General features: G+C 35.1%; 1 protein-coding gene across 5 annotated transcripts in view; it reads left to right on the top strand.

Moving 5' to 3' along the window:
• The window catches only part of TCF12 (transcription factor 12), a 395,187-nt gene that overhangs the window by 319,332 nt on the left and 61,652 nt on the right, over positions 1 to 14,203 (top strand). Inside the window, exon 1 of one of the 5 annotated variants that reach the window (XM_063091491.1) lies at positions 13,900 to 14,086. The exons of the other annotated variants lie outside the window; for them this stretch is intronic. Within the exon in view, the coding sequence (XP_062947561.1) occupies positions 14,021 to 14,086 (66 nt within the window). The 5' untranslated portion in view covers positions 13,900 to 14,020. Of the gene's footprint in view, positions 1 to 13,899; positions 14,087 to 14,203 lie in introns of those variants that run through there. 5 annotated transcript variants of the gene reach the window in all.

Below are 14,203 nucleotides of genomic sequence, written 5' to 3'. Positions count from 1 at the left end.
GTACATACTAAATAGAATAAGTAAGAATATTAAATAGAAAAAGTCAGAATGTTAAATTCTCAGGGTGTCTAAACCGAGGATTTGCCTTTTTAAATATGAAAGAGTTAACAAACAGAACTTTCTGGAGCTGGTACAATGAATAACTTGGGAACCTATGACTTAAAAGATTGCTAACCAACTGAACCAGTAAGAAAAAGGCCAAGGGTTAGAACTGTAGAGAAAATGTTACCTCCAATTTATCCATGAAAATAGCAAGATGAACAGCAAGTAGAATACTGTCAAAGGGAGTAGTGTCCTATGGAAGTCAGTAGAAAGCCAAGATAACAACATTAATAGACAATTATCCAAAGCCTTTAAAACTAGCAAAAAAATTCAGTGATTCTGGAATAAACAGAATATATATGCAGTACCAGCTTCAGGAACTTCATGAGTAAAACCTTTAATTCTTGAACTTGAGTTGGAATAGGTATTGACTTATTTCCTTTGGCAGACAGCAAAGATGGCACACAAGAGTTTCTTATTTCTGGCTGTTAGATAAGCTGTCTCTATCTGAAGGCTACTGTGATACAAAATTTCCAAAGTGGCCTGTTCATTCTCTGACCTCACAGGTCAGACTAGCAGAAAAATCTTAGTAAATAAAGGGGATGATTCTGTAATCCATTCCAAATTTATATTCAGTTTGGTCATTGAATGAAAGATTTTCTTCATACATGAATAAGAACAGCCACTGTTTTTGCTGACAGTAACCACTGTTCAGAACAGTGTCAGAATTGTATCAGTGTAAATAATAGGCTTTTAATCCATAGTTCTAAGATGTTCATTTTTGTGCGGAGCCAGTGATGTCTTTGATCTGATTTCAAGTCAAAAAGGAGAAGGAAAAGTAACCACTGAGTGAATCCTGTGGATCCAATTGTTTGTACTGATATTGTTGTACAACCTCAGTGATATGTTATTTTCTTACTCCTGTATTTCTTTTTAAAGAACATGGTTGAATTTCATTGAGGTGGCTTTTAGAGTTTATCAAACCCTTCAAGTGCTGATATTTCAGATCTTTGAGACTTCACAAACCAGATGTAGGATAAAATGTGTGTGTGTGTGTGTGTGTGTAACTTACATGGTTTTTAAAGAATATATGGTTGAATTCTGTAAATGCCTTTAGAGTTTGAGGGTACTGTTGGGGTATTCTGCATCAGTAGAACCATGAAGTTTTTTATTTTAAATTTTACCTAATATGATCAAGGGTTATTTTTTTGAGTGTGAGAAAGAAAGAATAGATTAAGAAATTCAGCATTTTATTACTGAAGAGTGTGGGTTCTGGATTTCATTCAAAGTTAAGGAAGGCATTTGTATTCTAAGTAATTTAGTGACATGAAATTTACCATCACCGATACTCCCTTTGTTTAATCACTAATGATTTTGCTTTGAAAAGTTTTGTTGTATATATTTTTTCAAGGACTATAATAGACATAGTCATAGGTTAACTTTTAAGCATTTAAAAACACTGCTAGTCCCAGGATGGTTTCTATTTTGTCCTCATGTGTTTATATTTCTTGAATAGATTTCAAACAGATTTTAAAGTATTGACCATTCAAAGTTTTTGTCTTTTTATTAGCTGTATTAATACATAGCCCAATAAATCAACCTAGTGTGCCAACATTTTATTGGTTTTCAAAAACAATTTTCTATAAATTATGGCTTCTTCAGGATTTGCTAGAACCTACTTATCTCTTGTTATTCATTGTTTTTCTACTCATCCTCAATGCACTAGACCCAGCGTCAGCAAACTTTTTCTGTAAAGGGCTATGTGGTAAATATGTTCAGTTTTGTGTACCAGACAGTCTCTGTTGCAACTACTAAACCCTGTTATTGTAGCACAGAAGCAGCTACAAATGCTACTTAAATTAATATGCATGGATGTATTCCAATAAAACTTTATTTAATAGGTGGTGGACCACATATGGCCCCCAAGCCGTAATTTGCCAACCTGCACTAGACTTACACAAGGATATGTCTAAAGTAGACATATTCTTACCTTCTTTGTAAGTGTTGTTCCTGTGGAAAACAGACCCAAAGAGAAACAAAAAATAAAATTAAATATTTTTTAGGCCTGTTTTCTAATTTTTTTTAGATTCATTGTCTTATATTTACTAGTTCCTTCATCATTTCCTTAAGGCCCTGGGCACTGGGTCAGAGTTTATTGTACTGACAGACACTTTCCCAGACCATTATTTGCCATATTCTAAATTGTTCCTGACCAGAATAATGGTAGAACCTCAATATATATAAATATATATATGGTATAAAGTAGGTGCTGTGGTGTCCTAATTTTTCTAGGATTTGTGTTACATCAGGTAATGATATGCAGGATAGGTTATGACATTGAAAGGAGGCCCATGAATAGATATATTAGTAAATATTTATTTGATACAATTGGGTTTAAATTATTTAAATAATCTAACTTTGATATAAACAGTCCTACTATAATTTTTTACTTTAGCTTAGATATATATGTGCCCATTTACTGTCTTTTGTCCTGGTCCAACCTTCTCATAGAACCAAAAGCTAGTGGTAGTTGCTAGCACTTGGGAATTAGTTCCAACCCAAGTATGATTATAAACAGATTCTTTTGAATCATGTGACATGTTTCTGGTCTAAACCAAAAAGCTTCATACAGAAATTAAGATTCTTCTATCCCTAGAAAATTTATTTTTTTCAATGTTAATCTCTGTAATTTTAAGTGAATTTTATATGATTCTTATACATTTTCCTTTTTAACTTTTATGATGGCTAATGTTACTAATTAGGAATAAAATTCTTCTCAAGTTTTATCACTTGTGCTTGATAATATCCTAAACTATCAAACTTGACATTATTTGAAATCAAAAGTTATTATTGTGTTTTCCAGCATCACCAGACTTTTAAATTTTTTTTAAATCATTAATTTGAATGAGAATTAGAAAATCTGCTACTGGAGTGGTCTCCATCTAGTAGATTCCCAGGGAGGAAAGCATGAATTGCTTCTGTTAATGTCATATATACTAAGTACTTATTGTGAATGAAGAACTCTTTTAGGCTTTAGGGGTTTAAATATGAATTAAAAAGATGCTTATTGTCATTAGTTAACTTTTACCTTTGTAAAGAAGTAACTTTAATTTTTTTCTGTTGAGTAATTGTCCTCCAGACACTTAATGTAGTATCAAGAAAGTGCTTTTGGTATTAAAGGGATAAAAATAAAGACTGTGAAGCCATTATTTTATATATCTATAGTAGAGAATATAATCTGATAATGACTTCCTGCTCTAAGCTGTACTTTTCAACTTCCTCTTCCTCTTGTTCAAGCCCTTGAAAATATGTTAACTTGCTTTCTTTGTATAAGGAACCCGAATTATTTGTCCCATTCCGTCCCCCCCGCCCCCATCATGTAGTTAATTTCTAGTTATATACAAAAATAAGAATATTTTTGTGGGGCTGGCCAGTTAGCTCAGGTTGGTTAGAGCATGGTATTGTGACACCAAGGTCAAGGGTTTGGATCCCTATACTGGCCAGCTGCCCCAAAACAAGGAAGGAATATTTTTGCAAAAAACATTAACTCTACATTGTCTTAGGAATGACCTAGTTAAAAATATAGGGCCATGGTCCTCACATGACAGAGAGTATGGAAAACCCTATAGGAAACTTTTTTTTTGTTTATATATATATATATATTTTTTTACATTCTATGATGTCGTTGTGGAGCAGTTGGGGGGGAAGGGGGAGAGAAAAAAGGGGAAGGAAATAGGGTGGGAGAAGGAGGAAGGAGGAGGGGCGCAGTTGAGGCCTGTGGCACCCCCCTCATTCCTGCATGAGAGACCAGGGGGCTTCCAGCAGTGGCTTAGTCATTGCTGGGCTGGGTGCAGATGTCAGAGGGGTGTGGCTGAAGCCCTCACCCCACCACCACCCCAGCTCAGGAGCCCAAGGAGCTTCCTGTGGAGGTTTGGTGGTCATGGCTGGGCTGGTTGGGGGCGTCGGGGGGCGGGTCATGGCTGAGGCCCCCAGCCCTCCCCCCTCCCTGGCTTGGTAGTCCAGGGGACTTCCAGTCCTTCTAGGTTTTATAGGTGTTCTTTGGTGATATGAGACCTTTTCTAGTTAATATCAAACTTTGTCTCTGGTCTGTGGGTATTTTGCTTTTTCTTTCTGTTCTGTGTTGGATTATTTGCTGTTCCTACCCACTTAAACTCTGCACTGGAACTAATTTGTTGTCCTTTGCTTGCTTCTAAAATGAGGGAACATCCTGTGGGGAACAGCACTTGAGCCCTGTGGTTGAGCTAAATTGTTCCTTTGCTGTTGATTCTCTGGGGAAGGTATTTTTGTGCAGCTCGGGTTTTAATGGCTGACTTTATAGGTACTTCCAGGTCTCGTGAGATCCAGTACACCTGTGTTATGTAGAAACTCTGGTCTGGGCCTGAGTCTTTTTCAGCAAACTGCACCCCCTGCAGTTCTATAATCCTGACCAGTCTACACTGAGTGGTCCTGCACTGATTGGGGGGGCAGATCAGCTGTCCTTGCTGTGCCCCAGCATTCCCCCTGTGGACTTGTCTCCCTCACCACCCATGCTCCAAACATTTCCCAGGGGATGGGCCATGCTCCAGTCCCTTGCAATGACTCACCAGCCTTTGAGTGGCTCCTTTTTTTCAGTTGTTGTAGCTCCTTACTCCTATGTGGGTCCATGGGTACCCTATTAGTGGTCTTGCTGGCCTGGGGACCACCGAGGCCCTCTTCTCCCCTGCCTCCTCTAAGCAACTTCATCCGAAGGGCACAGCAGCAGCTTTTGCCGGTTCCTGCTCAGTGTGCTCACCAGCTCCAGCCTTGGCGTGGCTGGGGCTCAAAAAGGTCAGAGCAGTCCTTTCTTTCTCTCATCGTGGCGTCTCCCACCTTCATGAACTCCATAGGGAACTCCTCTTCCTCTTCCCCTGATCTCTAGCAGCCCCAGCTTGGCTGTCATTGCTTTTTAATATTGCAAATTGGTTGGTTTGTGGGAGAAAGTGACACTGGAGACCGTCTATTCCACCATCTTGACTGGAAGCTGAGCTACGAAACCTTTTTTAAAGGAAAAAAGTTATGATTTCATTGACATAAATGTGAAACAGTGGTAATCTTCTCATACTAAATTTCTCTTAGTAAGATTATCTTCAGGGATTTAATCATTTGTCATCACCTATGTGGCTGTCATCTTTGTCCACGTCACCTTTGTCTCTTTCTTGCATTATGGCAACAGCTTCCCAACTGGTCTCCCAGTTTTCCTTCAGTCTTTTTTTTATTCTTATTTTTTTTAACACAGGAAGATTCTTTTAAAGTCTAAGTCAGATCATATCGTTCCTCTGCTTATAATCCTCCAATAGCTTCCCTTAACACTGTAAATCGAAAGTCCTCAGAATGGCTCATGAGACCCTTCATGATCTGTCTGTACCCTGCTATATCCCAGACCTCATCTTTCACTGATCTGTGCCTCCCTAACTCCACTCTAGCCACACTGTCCTTTTTACTACTTCTTAAGGATATCAAGCTCCTGCCTCAGGGTCTTTGCATTTATTGTTCTCTCTGCTGGAACACAGTTCCCTTAGTATCCACATGCTAGTTTTCTCTTTGATCACATACCACTTTATTAGTAGGATCTTTCATGACCATACTATATAAAATGGCAACATGGTCCCAGCACCTCCTCTCCCTCTCCTACTGTATTTTTCTCTATAGTGCTTAATACCATCTGAATACCCTAATTTGTTTATTCTTTATCTGTCTCATTCACAAACAACTTGATAAAGCAAAGATTTTATTTATGTTATTTATTGCTGTATTTGTAGGACCAAGGAATATAATAGATGCTCAACAACTAAATGAACAAACCCAAATGATTGGCACTACAGCCATAGCTCTTCTTTCTTCCTGGTCCATGCTCAGTTGACTCAGAGAAGGTATAAGCTACATACTGGATAATCTGAATTAGCTTCAGATGGAGAACTACAGGTAGATTTTAACCCATTATACTGCAAAATGTTTGACATGCCTAAACTTTGCAAAAACTTTTCAGAGAGGAAAAAATAGCTCCAATTTTTCATCATAAAAGTAAAAGTCTTTTCAGTGACAAAGACCACTAAAATTATTCCTATTTACATGGACATACACTGTCTCTCAATTAGGTACATTATAGCTTGGAAGACATGCATTTGATTTCCAATGTGAGATCTTGGCATTAGAAAATTGTGTTCTTATATTTATATGATCTTTATTCCACTTTTAACAGTAGTAAAAGGGTCAAACACAGTTTGACCCTTTTTTATATATCAATCATTTTATTTTATATATCAGTCATTTTAGTTTGAAATAACCAATGTTAGAGCAAGCAAGTGTCCTCAAGATCACGTACCTATAAAGTTAGTATGGTGTTGCTACCTGTTTTTCACCTTTTACCTTCTTACTGTATCTTATAAACTTTCCAGCCTGCGTGTTCATTACAGCCACCTTTGTTTATAATCTACACTACAGTCTCTTTTACTGCTCTACTAAATTCTCCAGCCAAAAGGCACAAAGAAGCAAATCACAGGCACAGAATCTATGTTACAGAATAGTGCAGGAACCGCAGCCCACTTATTTAAGATGGGCTCCCACACTGACTCCTTGACTCTGTTCCTTGCTAAAGTTATAACAAAGCCATCTCTGTAGAGGCTTTACATGTTTATTTGAAGGACATGACCACAAGTCTTTTATTTTTCAGATGATGTTATATTAAACATAAAATGTCTGGTCTATAGATCAAATTGCACATTAGTGAGAAACCAAAATGTTATTGAGTAAATTAGACAAGATGTCAACCTTTTTATTCTTTCTTTCTTTTTTTTTTTTTCCACCATTTTGTTCCAGTCACTACATACCTTTTAAGGATTCTCATATATAACTAGCTCTTTATACAGACACCTCATTTGCTGGCAGAAATGTTATCAGAATACAACATTTGGACTCTTATAACTGAGGAGTATTAATTGTTTTTGGATTCCTTTATTCGATCTGACTTTCATTTCATGTGAGGCTTTAGGCTTCTAATCATGCCACTTGCAGATGTGATTATAAAAATATAGTTTAAGGTTAGTGTGGTATCATCTGTGCCAGTGAGTCATAGCTCTGAGTCTTCAGAAATAGTAATACAGTAATATTTAAGATATATCAGAAAACCTAACAAATTGTGTAGTTTACTAAAATGAAATTATCCGTGGTCACTAAAACATCAGATTTCTTTCATTGGAATTATTTCAGCTCGGCATGGCAGTGCTTCATGTCCCTTTTAATCAGAAGTTCTGAATGGCAGTTACATGGCTTTGATTTTTCTCTCCCTTTTCAACAGGAAAAAATCTTTTTTATAACTCAGTAAGAAGGAGTTTGGGAGACAAAAATCTTTCAAAATAGGAATTCAGAGTTTTGGGTGGAGTATAAAATGAAAAGTTTTATTAGTGGTGAAATGGCTAGAAAATCTTTGGCCTAGTTTAATGCCTGCATTTTGCAGAAATGAAAAATTAGGCTTAGGGAGATTTGGTGACCAACCCTAAGCTTTCATGCCTCCCAAGAGGCAGAGCTGAAGACTGGATTCCTATTTCCTGACTCCCAGTCCAGTGCTCTTTTACATTATATGATGTATCTCCACAGTATTCTGGAACCTAAGCAGCCTGTCTCATGTTACATACTATTTGAGCAGTAGAGAGAATTCTTCTGCCCTCCTCCATAAACATGTGGTGTAGATACATAGCACAAGAAGCTTAACAGATTTCTTCCAAGTTTTGTTTGTTTCCCAATCTGTCTGATAAGGGACACTTGTCATTGTTAGGGTAATGTCTCGCCTTTACTGGTGAAGCATACTAAATATTATTCAAATACGTTTCTTTTGCTTTGTTCTATGTTGAAAAGGCACCAGTGACACCATTTCCCATCTCTTCTCCTGTTTATTATACTCTTCTCAGATGTGTTTTCAAAATGAAGTATTGTTTGGCTTTTGTTGAGAGTTGTCACCACAATTTAGTAGTAAGAAACCAAACTTTTAAGATTGGTCCTTTTATAAATTCAGTATCTACATGATTTCTTCCAGTGAGTATGGCAAATATTAACTTTACTTTGTTACTTGATCATTATGAATGTGAGGCAGGATGTTTTGGTAGGCTCTCATATTTAATTATTCAGAAGGAAGAAGTATTTAAAAATTACTACCACTAGCAAGAATTTTTACAGAAACAAAATATAGATTGGGAGCCAGAAATAACTTAATGTATAAGTTTTAGAGCTTTGAATTGCAGATTCTTGAAATGGTTCTGGGCTAAGATGTAGATGTTACTTCTGGTCTCTTTAAAAATGAATTTAAAATAGAATAGAATATCTTGGTGTTGTTCCATTTCTCATAAATTGAAAAGATCTGGCACTCTCCAGCTCAGAAGAAAAAAATTGCACAGACCAAAAGAAGAAACAAAAAAACGAGTGGCACTTTTCTTTAAGGGAGAGCTAACTGGACCCAATACCATGTTCACAAAAATTGTTTACCTTTACAGATGATTTAAAATAATAGCTTTGTTTGCTTACGTTTTGTTTTGTTATTAGATTGCCCAACAAGTCAGTAATGTAAAGCCTTGTGCTGGTTTATTGAGGAATTGAAAACCCAGGGGTTCTCATCTTTTTTGTGTGTGTGTTCACACACACACCATTAAGTAGTCCTGTGATTATAGAGCCATCTGCAGGAAAATTATCAAGTTGCAACATAGTTAATGATTCTCTTACCATGTTATTTCAAGTGGTAAATGAGAAGTGACAAACTGCAATTCATGTGGGGAAAGAAACGGACAGCCAAGAGATGCAGGAATTATTAGGGCAGGGGGATCCCCTCCCTTTAATTTTTCATAGTGAGTTTGTGATCAAAAGAAACATGCAATTTGCTTCAGGTTTTACATATTCTCAGTAATTATAGTTCTATCTCATTCGAAAGGGTATCTAATGATTGCATTTTAGAAGCTTTGTATGATCTGTCAATTCTGTTCATATTGATGTCAGAGGAATACTATTTATTTACCTCAGAAAGAGATTTATTTGCTTTCTGCTATGGTTGTCATAAGGGGTATTAAACAAGTGTTCTTTTGCCCTAGAAATGCCATTTATATAGCCGTTTCCATTGGCTACACAGATAGGTGTTTTCTATTTTTTTTTAATCATTAAGCATTTCTAAAACTTGTTGGACTTGAAATATTTGTAAAGAAACAGAAATCTGGTGTTCTATGTCTGAGGCAAATTCTGATTTGTGAATTTTAGCATGTGTCTACTCTGCATTGAAAAATGTATGTTTGTGTATTGTGTGTTGCTGCTCCTGATTCCCAACCAGTATCCAAATAAATTGTGTACCAGTTCTCAGACTAATCTTAAATATCCACTATAAGTCTAATTATTGGGTTGGGTAAGATTTAGGCATTCAAGGCTTAATTGGAACAATTTTTTCATAGAGCCTCACCTGAGTAAAGACCACAAAATCAGGTCTTTGGTTTTTAAGATTTTCACATAGTGGAAAAATAGTAATTGGAAATCTTTTTACTGAGGGATTGGGTATCAGCAAGATGAGAGTAACTGTTAAATTAGAAAATGTATTATATGATTTCAGATCAATAGCATTATTATCTTTAAATAATATGCATTGAATGTGAGTGGATTGGTTTGAAAGGGATACAGTATTTCACTGGAATTTTATATTATTATTTTTTGTTGTTGCAAAAGTAAATTTTCTAAAATGTGAGAATATTGGAAAAAGACCAGAAGACCAATTTTCTGAACATTTAGGAATGACCTTATTTACAAAGTAGCACATACTAGAAAAATCTGCAATATAACATTGAGATAAGACCTAGAATCTTGGTGTTTGATTTGGTTAGCAAGGCTAACTAAAATACTGCAAATTTAGGAGACAGCATTCACTCACAAGTCATCTCTGTACAAGCTAAATAAGGAAGAGGTGGCATTGGGGGAAGGGTCTTTGGCTTTGAATTTGCCCTCTTGTAGATTCTGTACTTATCCTCTTAAATCTGTCCTTACCCCCACCTACCTTGAAACCAATAATTTATTAGTTATTTACTGAGTTCATCCTTTAGGAAGATGTAGCGTTCATGTGTGGAATTATTCATATGTGAACTTTTAAGTTTGGCTTTGTTTATTACTCTGAAAGTCTGTTTTTCAAGAATTGATTCACTTAGAAATAGTGTTGAAACTTTTCATGAGGAATCATATGAGTGGATTATAGATTTTACTTTTGCAGTCAGATCTGGCATTTTGGAACAGCATGATGTTGCCTGTTTGTTTTAGAAGAATATACAGTAAGATTGACCATTAACTGGCCTTTATTAATTAATTCAAGATGTGTAATTAGTTTAATTACAGTTTTCTTTTGTGAACTGTTTAGAATTTTATGTCACTTCTTGAAACATTCTTGGTTGAGGATAGTTTAAAAATGTTACTACAATGATTCAAATATCAGGGATAAAGAAAAGCTAATAAAATAGATTAAAATACTGCATGGATAATTCCAAGAGATTTTGCACAGCTTTCCAAGGAAGATCTATTTCCCAATTGACAGAAAAATTAAAAGTAAGAAGGAAATTTTGAAGCCTGGAATTTAAACTGCAGTTTCCAGAAAGTCTCTACCTAGTAGACTTTTTGAAAACATCTTTTTATAAATCTTCAGTAAAGAAGTAAATTGCTTAGGCAAAGCACATTATAGCTTTTTCTTATCTAGTTTAGGTGTATCCTTGATGACTGTTGGAATAGCAATAAACATAACATCCTGAAACATTTGGGGAGAAAAAGACGTATTTGAAAGACAGTAAAATGTAATAATCCTTAAACTAGGAATCATCAATTTGCTAATAAAAGATATATGGCTCCAAGTCATTTTTTTTCCCTAGGATTCTCTGACATTTTCATTAATCATGTTGCCAGTCTGTACAATAATGCCTATCTTGCTATAAAACTTGGTGATTTTTTTAGATTATTGGACTAGGTGATGTGAATATTGAGTCAGATCACATAATCTTAGAATAACACATAAGTGATTATGTAGAATTGTGGGTGGAAACAATTCAGGATAAAAAGCGCAAGACAGCTCAGAGCTCCTGTGCAGACTGCACGCCTGTCTGAAATCAGGTTTAAAAATTGGCCCTGTCTCCAGCTGACTCGTTTTGTCAGACTGAGTCACAGGATTAACCCTTGACATGTTTCTTTAAAAAAAAAAAAAGGCAAAGATTAAACAACTGCATTTGCTAGAGCAGCACTTGATCCATCTATATGCATTTTTTCCCTGTAATATGATTCTCCTTAGGAAAAAATTGTGCTGCAGCTGTTGCATAGATTAAATTAGTTTTTTAAAAAAATTTGAAGAGAAAAAAGAATTTATTGTAGAAAATAATTTATAATTGTGATAAAGCAAATGACTACATCAAACAGTTTTAGTAACTTGGATAAGGCAGACTTCAACAAGATGGTATTTTAGAGTGACAAACTTATAAGACCGTGTTTATAGCATAGAAGTAAAATGTGAGAACATTTTAGATTACCACTAGTTTTCTTGATGATTTGTTGTGTTTGAGGAATGAGTTTAATATCATTTAGATATAGATACAGACAGATTTTTTTCAGGTTTCTACATCGTTTTTCAGTTTAGGCAGTAGTGTATACCAAATGACTATGGTGTGTATGGGGGAGGAGGTCTTACCTATACACGTGCGGATTTTATATCCATATTTTTGAGAGGAGGAATGAAAAGCAGAGCAAAAGCTTTTAAGTAGTTACTTAACTCTGTTTAGAAACTATTATGTTTCACATTCAGGTTTCAGGTTTAACAGCAAATCTTATCCAGTTCCTTAATAAACCAATTTTAGAACAGTAAATGAAGTTTGATTATATTGTTTGGCTTTACTCTGAATTTCTTTTTTACCTGAATGTTTGTCAATTCCCTTCCAAATGTCATATAATTGCCTCTAAAAGAACTGGGGGCTGGCCAATTAGCTCAGTTGGTTAGAACACAGTGTTATAACGCCAAGGTCAAGGGTTCAGATCTCAGTATCGGCCAGCCGCTGAAAAAAAAATTAATTAAAAAAATAAAGAACCAATGATGAAATATTAAAATTGTAAGTGTGCTTTAAAAGCCAAAGTTGCATAGTTGGACTTACATTATGCTGTTTGTTTTATTAGACAACTTAGTAACTCTTTGTTTTCTGTCAAGCACTAGAGAAATGAGCTTAACTATTGCAGGTGGATTCTTATAAAACCAACATTAAAAAGTTTTTTCAAGTTGGAGTAATAATTACAGAAAGAAGATGTCGAAATATTGTTAGTGCTTTGTGACTCCCCTCTTCTCCCTATTCCTCCTTAGTTCTATTGAAAAGTAAGTTTATCATTTTTAATAATTAATCGAAAAAGGAAATTTTATTTTGGGTGGTTGATTTTCCTTTTTTTCTTTTCTTTTTCTTTCTTTTTTTTTTTTTACTTTTTTAAAACTAGCTGCTCTGTCAGTAGAGAAAGAATGTGTCTATGAAAGACGAAAATTTACTTGAATAGTTTTAAGGCATGGCATTGTTAATTGTAAATCAAAGCTTTTTACACAGTTCTCCAAGGATTGAAATAGGTCTTTGTGGTCTCTCAGGAGGGAGGAAGTTACAAACCATTCTGCAGACTGGCATTTTAATAGTCTGCTGTACAGTGATGTTCTTTTGCAGCTGCTGCTTAGCCTTTTCTATATCTGGAGAGTGTGGGGAGGTTTTATTGTTGTTCTGATACCATCAGCTTTTAAACATTTGTGAAGTTAGCTGGCCTTTTTGTCTGATTTAATTTTATTGCTATTATTTGATCAATGTTTCATAAAAATAGGGGTTTGGGGGTCCCTTATACTATATTCCTAGAATATTTCCTAGAGGATTTCTGCTTCATGAAAGGTACCTTTAAAAAAAAGTGATGTGTCTCCCTTTTGCAGCTTGTGAGCTCTCCTCTGATTAACACAGTCTTGTTAAAACCTACACAGACAGAAGAGAGTACAAATAGGTTTTGATGGGGGAACATGAGAAAAAAGAAAAGTTGCTATTCTGTTTTTCTGTGTTAAAATCCACATGAAAAGATAAATTAGAAAATTTTTAAATAGTAAAAGGTGTTCATATGGGAGAAACATGTATTTGTAGACAGTGTTTAAAACCTTTTGACTTTGAAGTATGTCAGAAAAATCTGTGAGACGTGTATTTCCACATTGATTATTTTTTCTTTCTGAGAAATTTGAGCATTAACATAAAAATATGAATATATAAAGTATTTCCTAGGAACGATAATGAACTTGGAAGAAAGACATCTAAGAAATCTTTAGTTTATCAACTAGAGTGCATACTTTGCTATCATACTTTATATAAGGGAAAACAAAACCTTGTTTGTTTTTTCTACTTAATTACTGAATTGCTTAATACATATTAGATGTTCTAGAAAACTGCAGTTCATTATAAACTTTTAATTGGTGTTGTGAATGAGGAATGCAAGGAGTTTTATAATTGAAAATCTGTTATTAAATGTTTCCACTTAAAAAAATTTTTAAGATAATTTTCCTGATTTTTGGACTAAATTTTTTAATGAAATGTATTCCTTTCAGTTTTTTAAATATGATTTTTATAGCTTAAAAAAAATCATCGTTTGTTCTAGCTAGTTAAGATGTACTTACACGACGGTCAGCTTTCTCCAGGAAGTGATATTGTACAAGGCTTAACTGTCTAGATCCTTCTTGTTACACATGATTCAGTGTTTCCAATTCCTGATTGCTTGATCATGTGTTTTATCAAAGTTGGAAGCAACTTTAGACCATGACAGATGGTAATATTGCTGGAGGTGTAGCAAGCTAGGTTTCCCTGCCACAAGTGCTCTAATTTAATTAAAACTAAAAACAGATTAGCAGATATCTGTCAGTTTGCCTGCCTTTGTGTTTGTATATATATGTATATATATGACAAAATTGATAATTCCTTGGGATATTTATCTTCAGGATATCTCTTTTCTTTATTTAGCATTGGTAAGTCATTTGTATTTTTTAAATGCCCCAAAGTTTGTCTTCTTGGTATCCTCCACCAAATGCAAGGACTTGATGGAAATTGAAAGGGGTTACTTACAGTATAAACCCTCCCTCTGT

This window comes from Cynocephalus volans, chromosome 3, assembly GCF_027409185.1.
Source record: "Cynocephalus volans isolate mCynVol1 chromosome 3, mCynVol1.pri, whole genome shotgun sequence".
Lineage (NCBI taxonomy): Eukaryota > Metazoa > Chordata > Mammalia > Dermoptera > Cynocephalidae > Cynocephalus > Cynocephalus volans.
Note: the sequence above shows the minus strand (reverse complement) of the source record. Positions and strands in the feature narration are given on the sequence as shown.